This window comes from Pseudonaja textilis, chromosome 16 (assembly GCF_049901715.1).
Source record: "Pseudonaja textilis isolate UNSWEBS1 chromosome 16, rPseTex1.2, whole genome shotgun sequence".
NCBI classification, from domain to species: domain Eukaryota; kingdom Metazoa; phylum Chordata; class Lepidosauria; order Squamata; family Elapidae; genus Pseudonaja; species Pseudonaja textilis.
In genome coordinates, this window is record NC_142005.1 from 6,114,317 (window position 1) to 6,131,133 (window position 16,817).

The 16,817-nt window shown below is 45.5% G+C and overlaps 1 protein-coding gene across 16 annotated transcripts in view; it reads left to right on the plus strand.

Moving 5' to 3' along the window:
• MARK2 (microtubule affinity regulating kinase 2) overlaps positions 1-16,817 on the plus strand; it is a 118,129-nt gene that overhangs the window by 59,332 nt on the left and 41,980 nt on the right. For 4 of the 16 annotated variants that reach the window (XM_087913644.1, XM_087913645.1, XM_087913646.1 and 1 more), the window contains exon 1: positions 8,880-9,295. The exons of 10 other annotated variants lie outside the window; for them this stretch is intronic. In XM_087913644.1, coding sequence (XP_087769770.1) covers positions 9,074-9,295 — 222 coding nt within the window. In that variant the 5' untranslated portion in view covers positions 8,880-9,073. Of the gene's footprint in view, positions 1-8,879; positions 9,296-16,817 lie in introns of those variants that run through there. 2 more of the 16 variants (XM_087913648.1, XM_087913661.1) reach the window with 2 other exon arrangements.

Genomic DNA, 16,817 nt, shown 5'->3' on the forward strand with positions numbered 1-16,817 from the left:
AAAACAAGGACAAATAGGCTGAAAAACAGCTTCTATCCCAGGGCAGTAGCTCTTTTGCATTCTGCTGCAGAGTGCAGTGTTGGTGCAACGTCGGGGGTTTTCGGTTCAATGTGTGGAGGGTGAAGGATGTGCGTTTGTGTTTATTTTCATGGTCCTGATGTGCACTGAAGAGGGTGTTTGATTTCGTTGTACGAGGTGCAAATGACAATAAAGTAAACTAAACTAAATTTAAACTAAACTAGACCTACCCAATCCCAACTTGAATTTCTTGGTGTCTCTGAGTAGAAGAGAAAGGGCATCTCGCAAAGTCCTCCGTGATGGTAGGGAGACATCACAACCGTGTGGGTTTTTTTTTTCTTTTTTTTTAATAACCGGAGCCTCTTGGAGCCGAGAGAGTGTGGGTGAGAGAATTACCCCAGGTGCATCCTTTCTCTCTCTCTTTTTTTTTCATGTAAATGAACACGTGCCACGTACGGAGAAAAAGCTAACCGCACACTTGAATTACAAGAAGAAGAAAATCTGTGGCTTGCTCCTCCTTCAAGAGGACTTCACCAAGGAGAGCGTTCTCACAACGGGCATTTCTGATTTTTTTCCCTTGTAAATCTTGAAGAAGAACAGAATAGAAGAATTGGAGGGAACCTCAGAGGTCTTCTAGTCCAACCCCCTGCTCAAACAGGAGACCCCTACACCATTTGTCCAATCCCTTCTTAAAAACCTTCAAGGAAGGAAGGAAAGGAAAGGAAGAAAGGAAGGAAGGGAAGGAAGGGAAGGAAGGAAGGAAGGAAGGAAGGAGTTGGAAGGGACCTTGGAGGTCTTTTAGTCTAACCCCCTGTCAAGCAGAAGACCCTATATACCATTTCAGACAAATGGTTGCCCATTTGTCTCTTCCGATGACTCCAGAACTCACTTAACAACCAGGGCGATTTGCTTAACAATCACAGCAAAAATCGACTCATTTAGCCACCGCCCTGTTTAGCGAAAGCAGTTTGGGTCCCAAATGTCATATGTTGAGGTCTACCTGAGTGGCAAATCTTGGCCAAAGCGAAATTTAAAGGGTGGTCCATCCACTAAGCAGGATGATCCTTTGTTAGGGTTGTGACTTCCCACCTCCACCTCCCGTTTGCTGTCGTGTATACAGGTAGTCCTTTACCTACAACAGTTCATTTAGTGACTATTCGAAGTCACAGCAGCACTGAAACATGTGGCTTATGACCGTTTTTCCATAGTTACAACCTCTGCAGTGCCCCCTATGGTCACGTGATCAAAATGCAGGCGCTTGGCAACTGACTCGTATTTATGACGGTCACCGCGTCCCGGGCTCACCGCGATCCGCTTTTGCGACCTTCTGGCCAGCAGAGTCAATGGGGGAAGCCAGATTCACTTAACGACCGGGTTACCAGCCTATCAACTGCAGTGATTCACTTCGCCGCTGTGGCAAGAAAAAGGGGGCAAAACTCACTGAGCAAATGTCTCACTTAACAGAAACGTTTGAGCTCAGTAAGCCGAGGGCTACCCGCTGTTTTTAATTGCAGAAGAAGGCTAATAAATCCTGGGATGATTTTATCTATGCAATCAGGTTTGGCCGGGGAGAAATTTGCTCCCAGTTGAGAAGCAGTGAGAATTTTGTTTAGCTGCCTTAATTGTGCCAGTTCCTTGTTCCCTAAAATATTTAATTCATGTTTTACTAGTTCCATCTGATTCTTGCCATTTCAATTTTTTGTGGGGGTCTTTCCGTAGTTCCAATTCTAATCTTTTATATTATTATTCTAATTCCTTTCTTCTCTCCTCCTTTTGCCCTATTTCTCCTTCCTGTACAGAAAGTTCGCTTACTCTCTCTGAAATATGCCTTGGTATTATCCCATCCATTTTGCAGGGACGTTTCTCCATTTTTATTTCCTTTGAAGAGGAATTCCCATTTCTTTCTCTCGTTTTCTTTATGAACTCTTTTATCTTCCAATATTGACTGTTTTAATGCCCCATCTTGATTTTCTTGTTCGACTTTTCCACTTTGCTTTTATTGGGTTATGGCAGGGGTCTTCAAACTCGACAGCTTTGAAGACCTGTGGATTTCAACTCCCAGAATTCCTCTTCCTCCAGTCATGTTAGCTCAGGAATTCTGGGAGTCGAAGTCCACAAGTCTTAAACTTGCCAAGTTTGAAGAGCCTAGGATTTTGTTCTGCCCAGATGTTTGCCTCCACTTCTTATTTCTTGTATATTCTCTTGTAATTCCAGTGAACATCCATGTCATGTCAATTCTCGACCATGATTTCTGGATTGAGAATTTTTGGAATCGAAAAGGAGAATTGAAATCGTTGAGAAATTCTGCAATCCGAATTGGCTTTGGTGCAGACCTGGAGCTTGCAAGCATCCTCAAGTCTACATTATTTGTGCCTCTCTCGCTCTCTCTTGTCGTCCCCGTTTGCAGCAGGAACGCAGGCAGGCCTCGTCTGACTGCAGCCATCTGGCGCAGGGTTTGCAGATCAGTGCCAGGCCTCTTGCATTTACATCAGCAGGGAGAGATTTATTTGGGGGGGCTGTTTGCTTTCGAAAGCCCAACCTTTGTGGGGGTGTCTCGCAGGAAACAAAAAAAAAACTGGGTTGAAGAAGCATCATGCACCCAGTGCAAATATTCATGATCGTGAAACGATCCACCACAGAGCCCATTTTCTCCACTGCTACGCGAAACAGCTGCTAAGTGAGTTTTGCCCTGTTTTCCGACTGGCATCTTCTCGAAGGTTCCTTTTTATTTGGATAGTCAACTGGCACAACTGGGGAATCCTGAATCTGCAATAAGTAAAAACTACAAAATCCATCCCCTGCACCATCCGTCCCATCATCACATCACGTGCTCCAGTCACCGTCCCAAGTTAAGACTTCCTCTCACTTAGGCGCAACACAACCTGACCTTGAATCAGAAAAAGAATGTTGTTATGTCTAACTAGATACACTCCAATATATTCCCCCCTCCCACTTTCCCAGGCTCAGTTGTGGCAGCGTGGGAACATCTCTGGTCTCAATATGGCTTCCCAAGCTGACAACGTGGTTGTTAAGTGAATCCATTTGCTGATCGGAAAGTCACAAAAGGGGATCGCGTGACCCCGGGGGACGCTGCAACCGTCATAAATATGAACCAGTCACCAAGCATCCAGATTATTATTTTTTTAGACCACGTGACCGTGGGGAATGCTCGGTCACGGGTATGGAAAATGGCCATAATTCACTTTTGTTTTCAGCGACGTTGTGACTTTGGACGGTCACTCAGTGAACTGTTGTATGTCAAGGACTACTTGGAATTGGAGCTTCAGATTCAGGGTGCTTTTGTGGAGTCCCAAGTGGGCCTGTGCTGAGCTCTTGGTATAAACCTCCAGTTCTTGTTTCCAACTGTTGGCTCTTCCATTTATGTTGAGACTCTGGAAAGAGTGCAGAGAGGACCAACCAAGAGGATTAGGGGGCTGGAGGATAAAATAGATGAAGAACGGTTGCAGGAACTGGGTATGTCTGGTCTAATGGAAAGAAGGACTTAGGGGAGACATGATAGCAGTCTTCCAATGTCTCAGGGGCTGCCCCAAAGAAGAGGGAGTCAAGCTATTCTCCAAAGCACCTGAGGGCAAAACAAGAAGCCATGGATGGAAACTAAGCAAGGAGAGAAGAAACCTAGAACTCAGGAGGAATTTCCTGACTGTGAGAACAATTGACCAGTGGAACAACTTGCCACCAGAAGCTGTAGGTGCTTCATCACTGGAGGTTTCCAAGAAGAGATTGGACAGCCATTCGTTCTGAAATGGTCTAGGGTTCCCTGCTCAAGCAGGGGCTGGACTAGAAGACCTCCAAGGTCCCTTCAAACTCTCGTTATTAGGTTATTTTCCCTTGCTACACGAGGCACGCCAGTTACTAAGTCCCTGGATTTTAATCATGTGACTGTGGTGATACTGCAGTGGCTGTAAGCAGGTTTTGTAGGTCACTTTGAACAGTCGCTAAACGAATTGTTGTAAGTCAGGGACTGCCTCTATTTTTTTGTAATGTTAATAACTGATGGTAAAAGACAGAAATATCTACAGCTCAGCTATTTCCATTGTCAGCTTACAACTTAGTTGCTGCACCTGTGCAGGCAAGGTGATTTGAAATACCACGGCCTCCATTTTCCAGAAGTTGTTTGCTAAAGCTTTTAGTAGGTTTATTTTTTTTTTCCACTTGCTTTTTGTCTTAATATTGTGGCTACAATCGCAATCCTGATTTTTTTTTTTTAACCTTCTATTGATCCCAGTTAAATACGAAACGCCTTAATAATTCATTGTCTCTGTTCCTGATTGATTTTTGCCTTTTTAAGTAGCTTGAGATATTAATTTCAAATGGAAGGGGGAAATCTAAATATTTCTGCCTGGAAATAGCCGGTAATGCTTTCCGTCCCCAATCCCCACTGGTTGAAGTAAGAATTTTGGGACTTTAAGTCGGTGCCTGAGTTTGTCGATTTCCTTTGTGATGCACCGATCTCTCTGGGTTTTAGAGACCAGGGTCTGTCCTTTTTTTTTATTATTAATCAGTACATTGCTCTGGGAATCTTTGTGGTTGAAAAGCCAGGTATAAATATTTCAAATCCGGGCATGGGGTAGGGGAAGAGAGTACAAATGTTTGAAAAGAAGCCGCCAAGAGATAAGACTTACGATGGACTTCTTAGAAATGGAATTTGCAGAAGACAGACAGGTGATACTAGAGTTTTCCTTCACGGAACTACTTTAAGGGGGGAAAAAAATCGGGGGAAATACGATTTTAAAGAAATGGAGCTTTTTTTTTTTCCAAACAAAACAACACGGAAGTAAGACACCTCCATGGGACCTCAAGGCATTACGTGCTCATTTTATGACCAGCTTGCAAGTCAAACAGGACAAAGAAGGAGCAATGGAGCTTTTTAGTCTGAGACTGGCTGCTGCTGCTGTTTTCTATGGGGACGGCCCTTGTCAGTCCTTGGCTTGCAGGTTGGTTGGGTTGCTAAACAACCCGAATGGGATAAGGAGAGAGAGAGGAGAGAAAAGGAGAGAGACAGACAGAAAGACAACAAAAAAAGGGGAAAGTCGAACCCACGGCACTGTGCAAGGTGTTCATAATGCAATGCTTCTCTGTAAAATTCTGAATAAAATATTTTAAAATATCTGAGATTGGATGTGGGAGTCAAAAGCAAAGCCTCAGAGCCTACTTATGTGGAGTTTGCACTCTGCATATCGAGAACAAATGGAAGGAAGGAAGGAAGGAAGGAAGGAAAGGAAGGAAGGAAGGAAGGAAGGAAGGAAGGAGTGGGTGAGTAGCGGGGAGGAGGAAGGGGGAGAGGAGAAGGAAAGAAGGAAGGAGCAAGTAGCAAGAGGGGAGGAAGGGGAAGAGGGGAAGGAAGGAAGGAAGGAAGGAAGGAAGGAAGGAAGGAAGGAAGGAAGGAAGGAAGGAAGTTAGTTGTGTGAACAAGCTACATTGCATTTTGCAGAAAATCCTTTCTGTGCTGGTGAATGCTTTATCTTCCATGCAGGAGATCCAAACTTCAGCTTCTGGCCTTTGGGGTTTGGGGAGGTGCTAAGAAGAGCTGTCAGTATTAGAGGTGACTTTGAGCCCGGTAGACCTGCGGTCTGGCGACATACAGGTAGTCGTGATCACAATTGGAAGCAGAATTTATGTTGCTAAGCAAGGCTGAGAGAGGAGATTTTTGCAACCTTTTTTTGCCTTGGTTGTTAAATGAATCAGTGCAGTCGTTAAGTGAAATGCGGTTGTTAAAGCAAATCCAGCTTATGACTGTTTTTCACACTTACAACTTATACCTCCCTCTTGGTCACGGGACCAAAATCCAGGCAGGTGGCAGGTGGCTCGTATTTACGACCGGTTGCAGCATCCTGGGGTCACCTGATCCCTTTTTGGGATCTTCTGAGACGTGATGTCAATGGAGCCAGGTTCGCTTAACAAACCGTGCGGCGAACTTAACAGCCAACAACCGAGTCAAGGGAGGTCGTAACTTGGGGCAGAATTCATTGAACAATTGTCTTGCTTAGCAATGGGCATTTTGGGCCGAATTAATGGTCGTAAGGCGAGAACTGTTTATACTCAAGAGAGGGAGTTGCTTTGCATACGCAGCAGGAAGGCAGGCAGAGGTGATTTGTGCTTTGGTTTTTCAGGTTATCATCCCCCCAAAGCTTTCTCCTTAAGGTTAGAAAATCAATTTCTAAAGTTGGCTCTGGGTTGTTGGTTTTTTTGGCTTGGAATCTGAATTAATTCGTTGCTCCTGCAAATTACAGACCCGTTAAAATCGCTTGTGTCGTATTAAAAATATGACTCTTGAAAATGGCTCTTGCTGGGTTTCCCTGGTGCCATCACTGCTTAGTAACATGCTACCTTTCTAGGCTACCTATACAGATGAATAGAGTTGGAAGGGACCTTGTAGGTCATCTAGTCCAACCCCCTGCTTAAGCAGGAGACCCTATACCATTTCTGATAGACAGCAGTCCGGTCTCTTCTTGAAAGCCTCCAGTGATGAAGCTCCCATAACATCCAAAGGAAACTTCTGTTCCAACAGCTGATTGCTCTCACTGTTATAAAAATCTCCTTATTTCCCGGTTGAATCTCTCCTTGTTCAGTTTCCATGCATTATTCCTTGTCTGGCCTTCAGGTGCTTTAGAAAACAGCTTGACCCCTTCCTCCTCTCTGGGGCCGCCCCTCAAATATTGGAAGATGCTATCCTGTCTCCCCTGGTCCTTCTCTAGACTAGCCATGCCCAGTTCCTGCAACCGTTCTTCATATCTTTTAGCCTCCGTCCCCTCATCATCCTGGTTGCTCTTCTCTACACCCTTTCCAGAGTCTCAACATTGTTTTTTATAGTGTGGTGATCAAAACTGGATGCAATATTCTAGGTGTGGCCTTATTAAGGGTTTATAGAGTGGTATTGGTCCGCATTTTCCCAATTCCCTGGACGAGCGAAGCTCGGCTGCCATAGCCCTGCTCCAAACTCACATGCCGTAGGTACCCAAGGCCGTTTCTGGTCAGCACATCTGTGAGCTGCTCGTAAGTCCAAAAGAAAAATAAAGTCTTTCAGAATACCGGATATTTATTATTCAGCACATTGAGGTCTCCGGGAACCTCTTAACCATGGAAAGAAATAACCCCACAGCAAGTTAGTTCATCTGCGAGAATTTTGAAAGAGCGCCAGGGCTTGGCCGAATGCGATGCTCGCTGCAGGACAGGAAGCTTTGGCTGAAAGATTGGGAAGCTGCCTGTGTGTGTGTGTGTGTGTGTGTGTGTGTGTGTGTGTGTCTTGTCCTGTGGAGAGGTGGTTGCGATGCTTAATAAAGTCTCTGGAGCCAGCAGGATGAAATGGAAGGAAGGAAGGAAGGAGAAAAAGGAAAGAAAGAAAGAAAGAAAGAAAGGAAGGAAGGAAGGAAGGAAGGAAGGAAGGAAGGAAGGAAGGAAGGAAGGAAGGAAAGAGAAAGAAAGAAAGAAAGAGAAAGAAAGAAAGAAAGAAAGAAAGAAAGAAAGATGGTAGTCCTCACTTTATGACCATTCATTTACCAACTTAAAGCGAGGCAGCGAAAGGGATGTGGATCAAAGGAGGGATTCTCTCTGTTGCTTCTTCTCAGGGGTTCTTCTGGCATTGCATTCACCTGTCAAAACAGCGCTGCTGGTAGTCCTCGACTTACGACCACAATTGAGCCCACCATTATGGTTGCTAAGTGAAACATTTGTAAAGTGAGATTGTGAGAGAAAATACCAAGCTTGGAAAACACCAAGGGACCCCCCCACAGTCCTCCTCCTCTTCCTCTTTTGCTCTGCCGCCTCCTCTCTGCAAACCCCTTTCCCTTGTAGCACTGACGACATTACCTGGTTGGGTCATGAAACGTCTGCAAGAAAACCATCAAGCTCAGAGAACCCCCCCCCCCAAATTCGACAGTTCTCTTCCTCCCCTCTTCCTCCCCCTCTTCCATCATCATCACCGCCACCACAAACCCCATGTCCTACTAGCACTGTTGGTGTCACCTAGTAGGATAAGCGAAATGTCTGCAAAAAACTAACCAAGCTCAAGAGCATAAATGACACCCACAGTTCAACTCTGGGGTACAAATATTCTCCTTTATTGGCAAAAGTCTGCCTCTCCTCTTCCCCCCCTTCTTTCTTTTTCTCTCTCTCCCTCCCTCCCTCTCTTTCTGTCCCTTTCTCTCCCTCCCTCTTTCCCTTTCTTTTCTCTCTCTCTCTCTCTCTCCCTCCCCCTTCTTCCCCTCTGGCACTCCCTTATCTCAAAAAAACAAACCAAATCTCTCATTCAGCAGGTTGCTGCTGCCTGGGCTCAGCAGCAGCGCCAACTGGCTCCGTCAGCGCTCCGGATCACCTGATGGCAGGTCAAAGGGGTAACGTCATTGTTCCTCTCTCTCTCTCTCTCTTCCTCCCCCCCTCTACTTCGCAAAGGCCTGCCTGCCATTTGCCTGGGTGGGGCAGGCTCCTTCCTGTGGGGGAGAACCCGACACCCTCCCAAGTTCCATCTTTCTCCTCCCACCCCCTGAAAAGCAGGTTTTGCCTCCATTTCCCTTTCTCCTCCAGGGCGCGGAGGAACCCGTCCGCCGTCCGGTTCCTCTTGGATGCAGCTCTCCTCCGGGAGGTCCTGCCCGGTCTTCTCTTTCGGCGAAAAGGATTATTTGTCTAACATTTACTGACGGCTCTTGTTTCGTCCTCTTCGGCTTCTCCCATCCCTTCCTCCTCTCCAAACTCAACGGGGAAGGTGGTGGTGGGGGGAAACTCCCGCAGACTTGGCAAAGCAGCCCAGGTGTACTTTGCCTCGGCACAACTCCGCCAAAGTTGCGAAAGGGCTGCCGCAGCTCAGGTATCGGGAGGTGGAGACTCCGCGCCGGTTGGATGAGGAAGGCCAGCATTTCCTCCCTGCAGGCCGCGGTTGTACTTTGCTCCTTGGAGAAGGTGGTGCTCCGGGCCAGCAGCCCACAAAGCCGTATAATGCGTCGGCAGAGGCCATTCCCACGGGGCAGCCTGGCCTTTTGAGCCCATTTTGATACATTGCTTCACCGCCGGGGGACCCCCCCGAAGGAATCGGGCATCTTGAATGCTTTGCTCCCCCCACCCCAAAGGCCTGCATGGATCATTGAGGGAAAAGAGCCTGTCCCCCCCCTTCCCCACCCGGCTGGCAACGTCTCTCCGGCTGGCAACGGGCCGCCACGGAGGAGCAAAGGAGGCAGCGGCAGGCCGAGAGGCTGCCGTGCGGAAGGGCGAGAGGAGACAGTCTTTAATGAGCGGAGAAAACGGATACCGAGTGACAATGGGAGTAGTAAGTCTCGAGTTATTTGCCACTCTTCGCGGGCTTTTGGGGGGCCTGTTCTGGAATTTGGGGTAGGGTCTCAAGTCTTTATACAAATCCGCCTTTGATTGCTTTATTGAATGCCTCGGGCTGGTTGGCTTAGGGGGTCTCCAACTCAACAGCGTCCATCCCGTCTCTGAATCTTGCTCTCGTTGCCGGATTTTAAAAAATCCCCTCCAAATCTTTTAAAGCTTGTTAAGACGAGCAATCTGGAATGATTTGGGGAGTCTTTGAGCCTGGGAAAGTTCTTTTTTTCCCCTCCCTTCCTCTTCTGGTGTTCCTTCTCTTCTTCCACGGTAGGAGAACAGAGTGAGGAAGAGGCTAAAGAAAAAAGTCTTTATTTCTTTGAGGAATTTTATGTGGTTCCCCCTCTAGGGAACTGTGATTTGGGAAGGGGCCCGATCATTTTTAAACAGAGCTCACTAGCGAAAATTTTAAAAAAAAATTCTCCTGAAAAAAATTAACTTTTGGTAACTTAGCATAGGACTGTGAGCTTTTTTGCTTTTAAAAATCCCCATGGATTAATTCTTTAATCACTTGATGGACATTTTTCTATCAGCAAATCCACAATTAGTGGATTTTTTTTGGGGGGTGGGGGCAAGAATTATCTTGCAGCACCAGAAGTAGAAACAGAAATTCGCCATTTGTAGGCAGAAAGAAAAATCTCTCCATTCCAAGGGCCTCGTTTTTTTTTTCCTTTACTCCAAGAAAGAGACGCCATTAAAATGTCTCCAGTCCCCCAAAACGCCTTGTTGCTGCTTTCAAGAAATCCTCCAGGATTTGGGGGAGGCAGATGCTTTCAAAAGCCACTCATCACTCGTTGGCGAGCTAATGATTGGCATCTCCTAAAATGGCCTAAAAAACCCCTCAGGTGGGGCACCCAGAGGACATCTCCCCCCCCCCATGTTGCTGGACCCAAGGCCCCAAAAGCCCACCTGGGGAAAACCAACCCCAACCGATCTGGAGCGAGCAAAGTTGGAGTTCTTTGGCCTCGCCCTCTTCTCTCGCAGGTGTAAGTTGATCTTAAGGGCTTTTCAAAAGCGGTGAAACAGAAGATCCGTGGGCTTTTTCACGGATGCGTTTCCTGCTCGGAAGACCAACCTTGCCCTTCTGGCTCGTTCTCTTCGAGGTGGTACTGGGGTGGAAAGGAGTTTGTCATTCCTTAGGAGTCGTGATTTTCTTTTCTTTTTTTTTTCTTTTTGTTTGGAGCTCGTCTGAATCACCCGTCAGAAAAAGGGGGAGACGCCTTTCGGCATCATCTAAAGGAGTGGCAGCTTTGAAAAGCCAAATGCTCTCGGTGCTCAGGGAATCATTTCTGCTCCCGGCCGGAAATTGGCCATAACAGGATAAAGATCATCCCCGTAAACACGAGGCAGTCCTCAATTTAACGCCCAAATTTGACCCTCAAATTTCGGCTGCTAAGAGAGACATTTGTCCCGTTTTACGCACCGTTCCTGGCTACCTTTGTCCAATGAATCATTGACATTGCTCAGTTAGTAACCCGGTTGTTGAGTGAATCTGGTTTTCCCGCTGACATGGCTGTGGCTGCAGTGTCCCAGTGTCACTGACGAGCAAAGTCAGCGTTGTCCGCTTAACAACGGTGTTAACTAACTTCGCAACCGCTGTGATTCACAAGGGTGGCAAGAAAAAAAAACGGGGCGGACTCCACTTGACATGTCTCGCTCAGCGGGAGACAGGTTGGGTTCGATTGTGGTCGTAAGTTGAGGGCGGCCTGGTAACTAGCCAGTGGACCAGTTCCCTGACCCCGGGACACCGCCACTGTCCGAAACCCATCATAAGTATGAGTCGGTTGCCAAAGGCGGTCGAATTTTAATATTGCACGACTGCCGGGATTTCGCACTGCGGTTGCAAGCGTGGGGAAATGGTCCTACGTCGCTTTTATCAGTGCCGTTATGACTTCAAACGGTCACTAAATGAATGGTTGTTAAGTGGGAGGGCAACCTGTGCTTTAGCGGCTCTGGGAGGAGTTTCCCGGCCTTTTCCAAACAGCGTGAATCATGAAATGGAGTTAAGAGAGGAATTTATAGCGTAATAAACCGGCTTTTATAGCGTAATAATTCGGCGTGCGATCTCAGGCCTTTTTAACAAGCCGGTTTGCAGAAGCATGCTTCGCACCCAGGCAGTCCTCAACTTTCAACAGTTGGCTTAGTGACCGTTCTAAGTTACAACGGCACCAAACAAAGTGACTTAGTTTTTCACACTTTCACAACCGTAGCAGCTTCCCCGGATTCACGGGATCAAAATTTCAGAGGCTTGGCAACTGACTCATATTTATGACGGTCGCAGTGTCACCGTCAAGCAAAGTCAGTGTTGTTCACTTCACAACTGGGTTGCTAACTGAACAGCCGCTGTGATTTCACAAGGGTGGCAAGAAAACAGGACAGAATCTGCTTAATACACGTCTTGCTTAGCACAACTGTGGTCGTAAGTTGAGGACAGCCAGGGAAGTCAGTCAGTGGTCCACGACCATCTCTGATCCTTCTTCTTCTCCCTTCTTGGTTTTAGCCGTTCCCCCTTTGCCGGATGGAGCCCATAAGCAAGACAAATCACATTATCGCACCGTGCACTAACACAATTTCCGCCTCGCTACCGCCTGTTCCAGCCCTGCGCTTTGCAATAAAACAGCCTGCCTTTTCCAGCCATTTTGGCGTTGCGTTTGCTGCCGGTGTAACCCCTGGTGTGTTTTCCCTTACTTAAGACCTGTGGCTTTGCACTCTCCCATTTCTTTTAAAATGGTCTTTTAATTCAACGGTTTATTTAGCTCTTCGTATATTCCAACATTAGCTGCCTTGCGATTAAAAAAAGCCCTGGGCTTTTTTTTTTCCTTTAAACTTCTAAAAAAAAAAAACCAACCCTGAAGAGTTTGTTTCGGGGTGGGTTGTGCAGAGTGTGTTTGTTAGCAAAATATTGACGTTTGACCAACCTCTGCAAAGAGAAAGAATAGAATAGAATAACCGAGTTGGAAGGGACCTTGGAGGTCATCTAGTCCAACACGCTGCTTACACCACTTCAGACAAAGGGTTATCCTGCTATGTATCACACAAACTTACTTATTTATTAGCTGACTCTAACCAACCCTGAATACTTTCCATACAGGTTGTCCACAATTTACAAGCACAACTGAGTCCAAAATTTATGTTGTTAGGTGAGAAATTTGTTCAAATGAGTTTTGCCCCATTCTATGACTTTTCTTACCACCACTGACCCACATTTATGACGGTTGCCCTGTCCCCAGAATCCCCTTTTGCGACTTTCTGACAATCAAAGCCAACAGGGAAGACAGATTCACTTAACGACCGGGTCACTAACTGAACAACTGGAGCGATTCACTTAACAAACGTGGCGAGAGAAGTCGTAAAATGGGACAAACTTCACTTAGTAACAGAAATCTTGGGCTCGATTGTGGTGGCAAGCGGAGGATTTACCTGCATAGGGTTTCCTGCTTAAGGCAAGGGGTTGGACTAGAAGACCTCCAAGGCCCCTTCCAACTCTCAAGCTTCTGTTTCTCTCACTTGGTGAGCCGGAAGAGCTGGAAAGAGAAAGAAAAGCGGCATTGTATGGATGTCTGGAAACAAGCTATGTTGCTCCCACCTGACAGCCTAAACAGGTACTTGATGGCTCAAGGTTTTCCCAGAGATAATGGATTTCATCTTTTATTCATTGATAAAGCTTTTGTGCTTGGGCAAGAAACATTTTTAAAAATGTGTTATCGTAGAAGTGATTCTTAGGGGGAAAGTCTCTCTCTCTCTCTCAAAGTAGCAGAGCTTGCATTAGGCTTTTGTGGTTATTCAGGAAGTGTGTTCCAAATCCAGAGATGGAATACGGGTGGTCCTCGACTTATGACCACCATTGAGCCCCCAAATTTCTGTGGCTAAGTGAGACATTTGCTTAGTGAGTTTTGCCCCCTTTTCTTGCCGCCTTTTGTTAAGTCGGCCACAGTTAAGTGAGTAACCGTTGTTAAGTGAACCTGGGCTTCCCCGTAGACATGGCTTGGTCAGAAGGTCGCAAAAAGGGGATTTACGTGACCCCGGGACTCTGCAGCCATCATAAAGAGGAGTCACTCGTCCAAGCCTCTGAATTTTGATCAGGTGACCGTGGAGGGGGGTTGGGGGTGCAGTGGTCGCAAGGCTGAAAAATTGGTCATAAGTCGCTCTTTTTCAAGTGCCGTCGTAACCTTGAATGGTCGCTAAATAAACTGTTGTAAGTCGAGGACTACGTGTACCTGTGGGTATGCATGGATGGATAGAATGTGTTAAGAAAGGCGGTTGCCCTCATGCCATCCTGCTAGCCACCCTCGGACCTCTCAGGATGTTGGGAAAAATTGGGATTCGGTGGGCTCTTTGGCCTGGTTAGGATGTTTTATAATGGTTTTGTTAGATATTGAAAGGGCTGTGATGGCAGGGCCTCAGCAAAAAATTTACATATTCCACGAAGGGAATTTCAACTAAACATTGGGGCAGGTGGGACCGTTTGTGGTGGGATAAACTGATACAGAACTGACGACCTCTAAGGTTCTGTTCGGTTCTATTCTATTCTATTCCATTCTATTCCATTCCATTCCATTCCATTCCATTCCTCTATTCTGTTCTGTTCTGTTCTGTTCTGATCCATTCTATTCTATTCCATTCCATTCCATTCCATTCCATTCCATTCCTCTGTTCTATTCTATTCTATTCTATTCTATTCTATTCTATTCTATTCTATTCTATTCTATTCTATTCTATTCTTTTACAGAATAACGGAACAAGATTAGATTAGATTAGATTAGATTAGATTAGATTAGATTAGATTAGATTAGATTAGATTAGATTAGATTAGATTAGATTAAGAGTTGGAAGGGATCTTGTAGGTCATCTAGTCCAACCCCCCACCCAAGCAGGAAACCCTGTAGTACCATTTCCAACCAATGGCAGTCCAATAAAATTCTATTCTACTCCATATTTTACTTTACATTCTATTCTATTATTTTACAGAATAACAGAATTTCTATTCTATTCTGTACTCTATTCTCTTCTACTCTCCTTTCTGTTCTAGTCTATTTTCTATTCTATTATTTTACAGAATTACAGAATAACATTCTATTCTATTCTGTATTCTATCCCATTCTATTCTATTCATCCGTACATAATCCCCCAAATAAAAAATATCCCAGCTGTTCCTAGTTTAACAGCGTTTGTGCAGGTTGTGTTCAGGCACTGTAGGACCAGGAAACTGGTCAGAAAACTACAGGATAGCTTGGTTTTTTTTTTTAATAATGCTTTTTTCCTTTTTACACTCGTTGCTATCCTGAAATACCAACTGTCAAATCTGTGGTGCTGCCTTTAGCTGTTGCATCTGTGATCCTCTTCCCCGTCAAATAATCCTTTATTAGACCTGCTCGGTGGGGTGTTAACGAAGCGCCGTCTCCTCTGGAAAAGAGCAGGCCAACAGTCGCAGCCAGGGGTCGAGTGCGGGCGAAGTCATAAAATATGATTTATGCAGGCCGTCTAATTAGCAGGGCTGCCCGCCCACCCTCCAGAACTGATTCACGTTGACTTTAATCAGTCAGCTCGTTAACCCTGAGAAACACGAGGCTCCTTCCGTGAATAGGGGGAGGGGGGGTGGGGGTTCGGAGCCCATATTTTCGGGGGGACACCGCATGGCACTCCTAATTGCCTGGTGGACAATTGCTGGGGAACATGGAATAGAATAAGAAAGAATAGAATAGAACAGAAAAGGAATAGTCTAGACTAGAACAGAACAGAACAGAATTAGGACTAGACTAGACTAGACTAGACTAGACTAGACTAGACTAGACTAGACTAGAATAGAATAGAATAGAATAGAATAGGGAATAGAGTATAGTAGAATAGAATAGAATAGAATAGAATAGAATAGAATAGAATAGAATAGAATAGAATAAGGAATAGACTAGACTAGACTAGACTAGACTAGAATAGAATAGAATAGAATAGAATAGAATAGAATAGAATAATTAAAATAAAATAATAAAATAAATAAAATAGAGCAGAACAGAATAAGGAATAGACTAGACTAGACTAGACTAGACTAGACTAGACTAGACTAGACTAGAATAGAATAGAATAGAATAGAATAGAATAGAATAGAATAGAATAGAATAGAATACTTTATTGGCCAAGTGTGATTGGACACACAAGGAATTTGTCTTTGGTGCAAATGCTCTCAGTGTACATAGAAGAAAAGAGACATTTGTCAAGAGTCAAGAATCATCAGGCACAACACTTAATGACAGTCATAGGGTACAATAAGCAATCAAATCATACTAGGAAACAGTCCATATAAATCGTAAGGATACAAGCGACAAAGTTACAGTCCTACAATCACAAGTGGGAGGGGATGGGAGATAAGGAGCGATGAGAAGAGTAATAGTAATAGTAGTGCAGACTTTGTAAATAGTTGGACAGTATTGAGGGAATTATTTGTTTAGCGGAGTGATGGCATTTGGGGAAAACACTCATTGTGTCTAATTGTTCTGGTGTGCAGGGCTCTCTAGCGTCGTTTTGAGGGTGAGAGTTGAAGCAGTTTATGACCAGGATGTGAGGGGTCTGTAGATATTTTCCCAGCCCTCTTTTTGACTCAGGGTGCAGGATACAGGTCCTCCTTGGGAGGCAGGTTGGTGGTAGTGATTGTCTCAGCAGTGGTTTGAAGAAGAGCTAACAATGGATTTTTGGCGTGGAGTAGGTCTAAAGTAATGTTCCTAAATCGGAGGGGCTGCCCCAAAGAAGAGGAGGGGGGGTCAAGCTGTTCTTCAAAGCCCCAGAAGGCAGGAGAAGAAGCAACGGAGGGAAACTAATCAAGGAGAGAAGCAACCTAAAAATAAGGAGGAATTTCCTGACTGTGAGGACGATTAATCAGCGGAACGGCTTGCCTCCAGAAATCGCGGTGCTCCATCACTGGAAGTTTTAAGAAGAGATTGGGCAGCCATTTGTCTGGAATGGGCTAGGGTCTCCTGCTTGAGCAGGGGGTTGGACTAGATGATCTCCATGGTCCCTTCCAGAATAACTCTCTCATTCTGTATTCTTGCATTCAAAGATACCAAAAAAATCCCCTTCCGACTCCAGGATTACGTTCTATCCTTGAGGGCCAAAACTGGTGGCAGTGGAAAAATAATGGGTTGTTGTTGTTTTTTTAAAGAGACCGGACAGCCACTTTGTCTGATATGGTATTAAGTCTTTTGTTTGAGCAGCGGGGTTGGACTAGCAGACCTCCAAGGTCCCTTGCAACTTGGTTATTCTGTTAAAGCAAGGTCGACAGGTTGGAAAAGCCTGACGGTTATTTGGCTCCTGCTCAAGGCTGTCCAGTCTCTTGCAATGGTGGGGGTGGTGGTTTGGTTGCTATCTCTTGTCTTAATGGAAACCCTAAACACCCCTTCAGACAAACGGTTATTATCCCATCTTTTCTTAAAAACTTCCGATGTTGGAGCAGTTTTACAACTTCCGGAGGCAAAGTT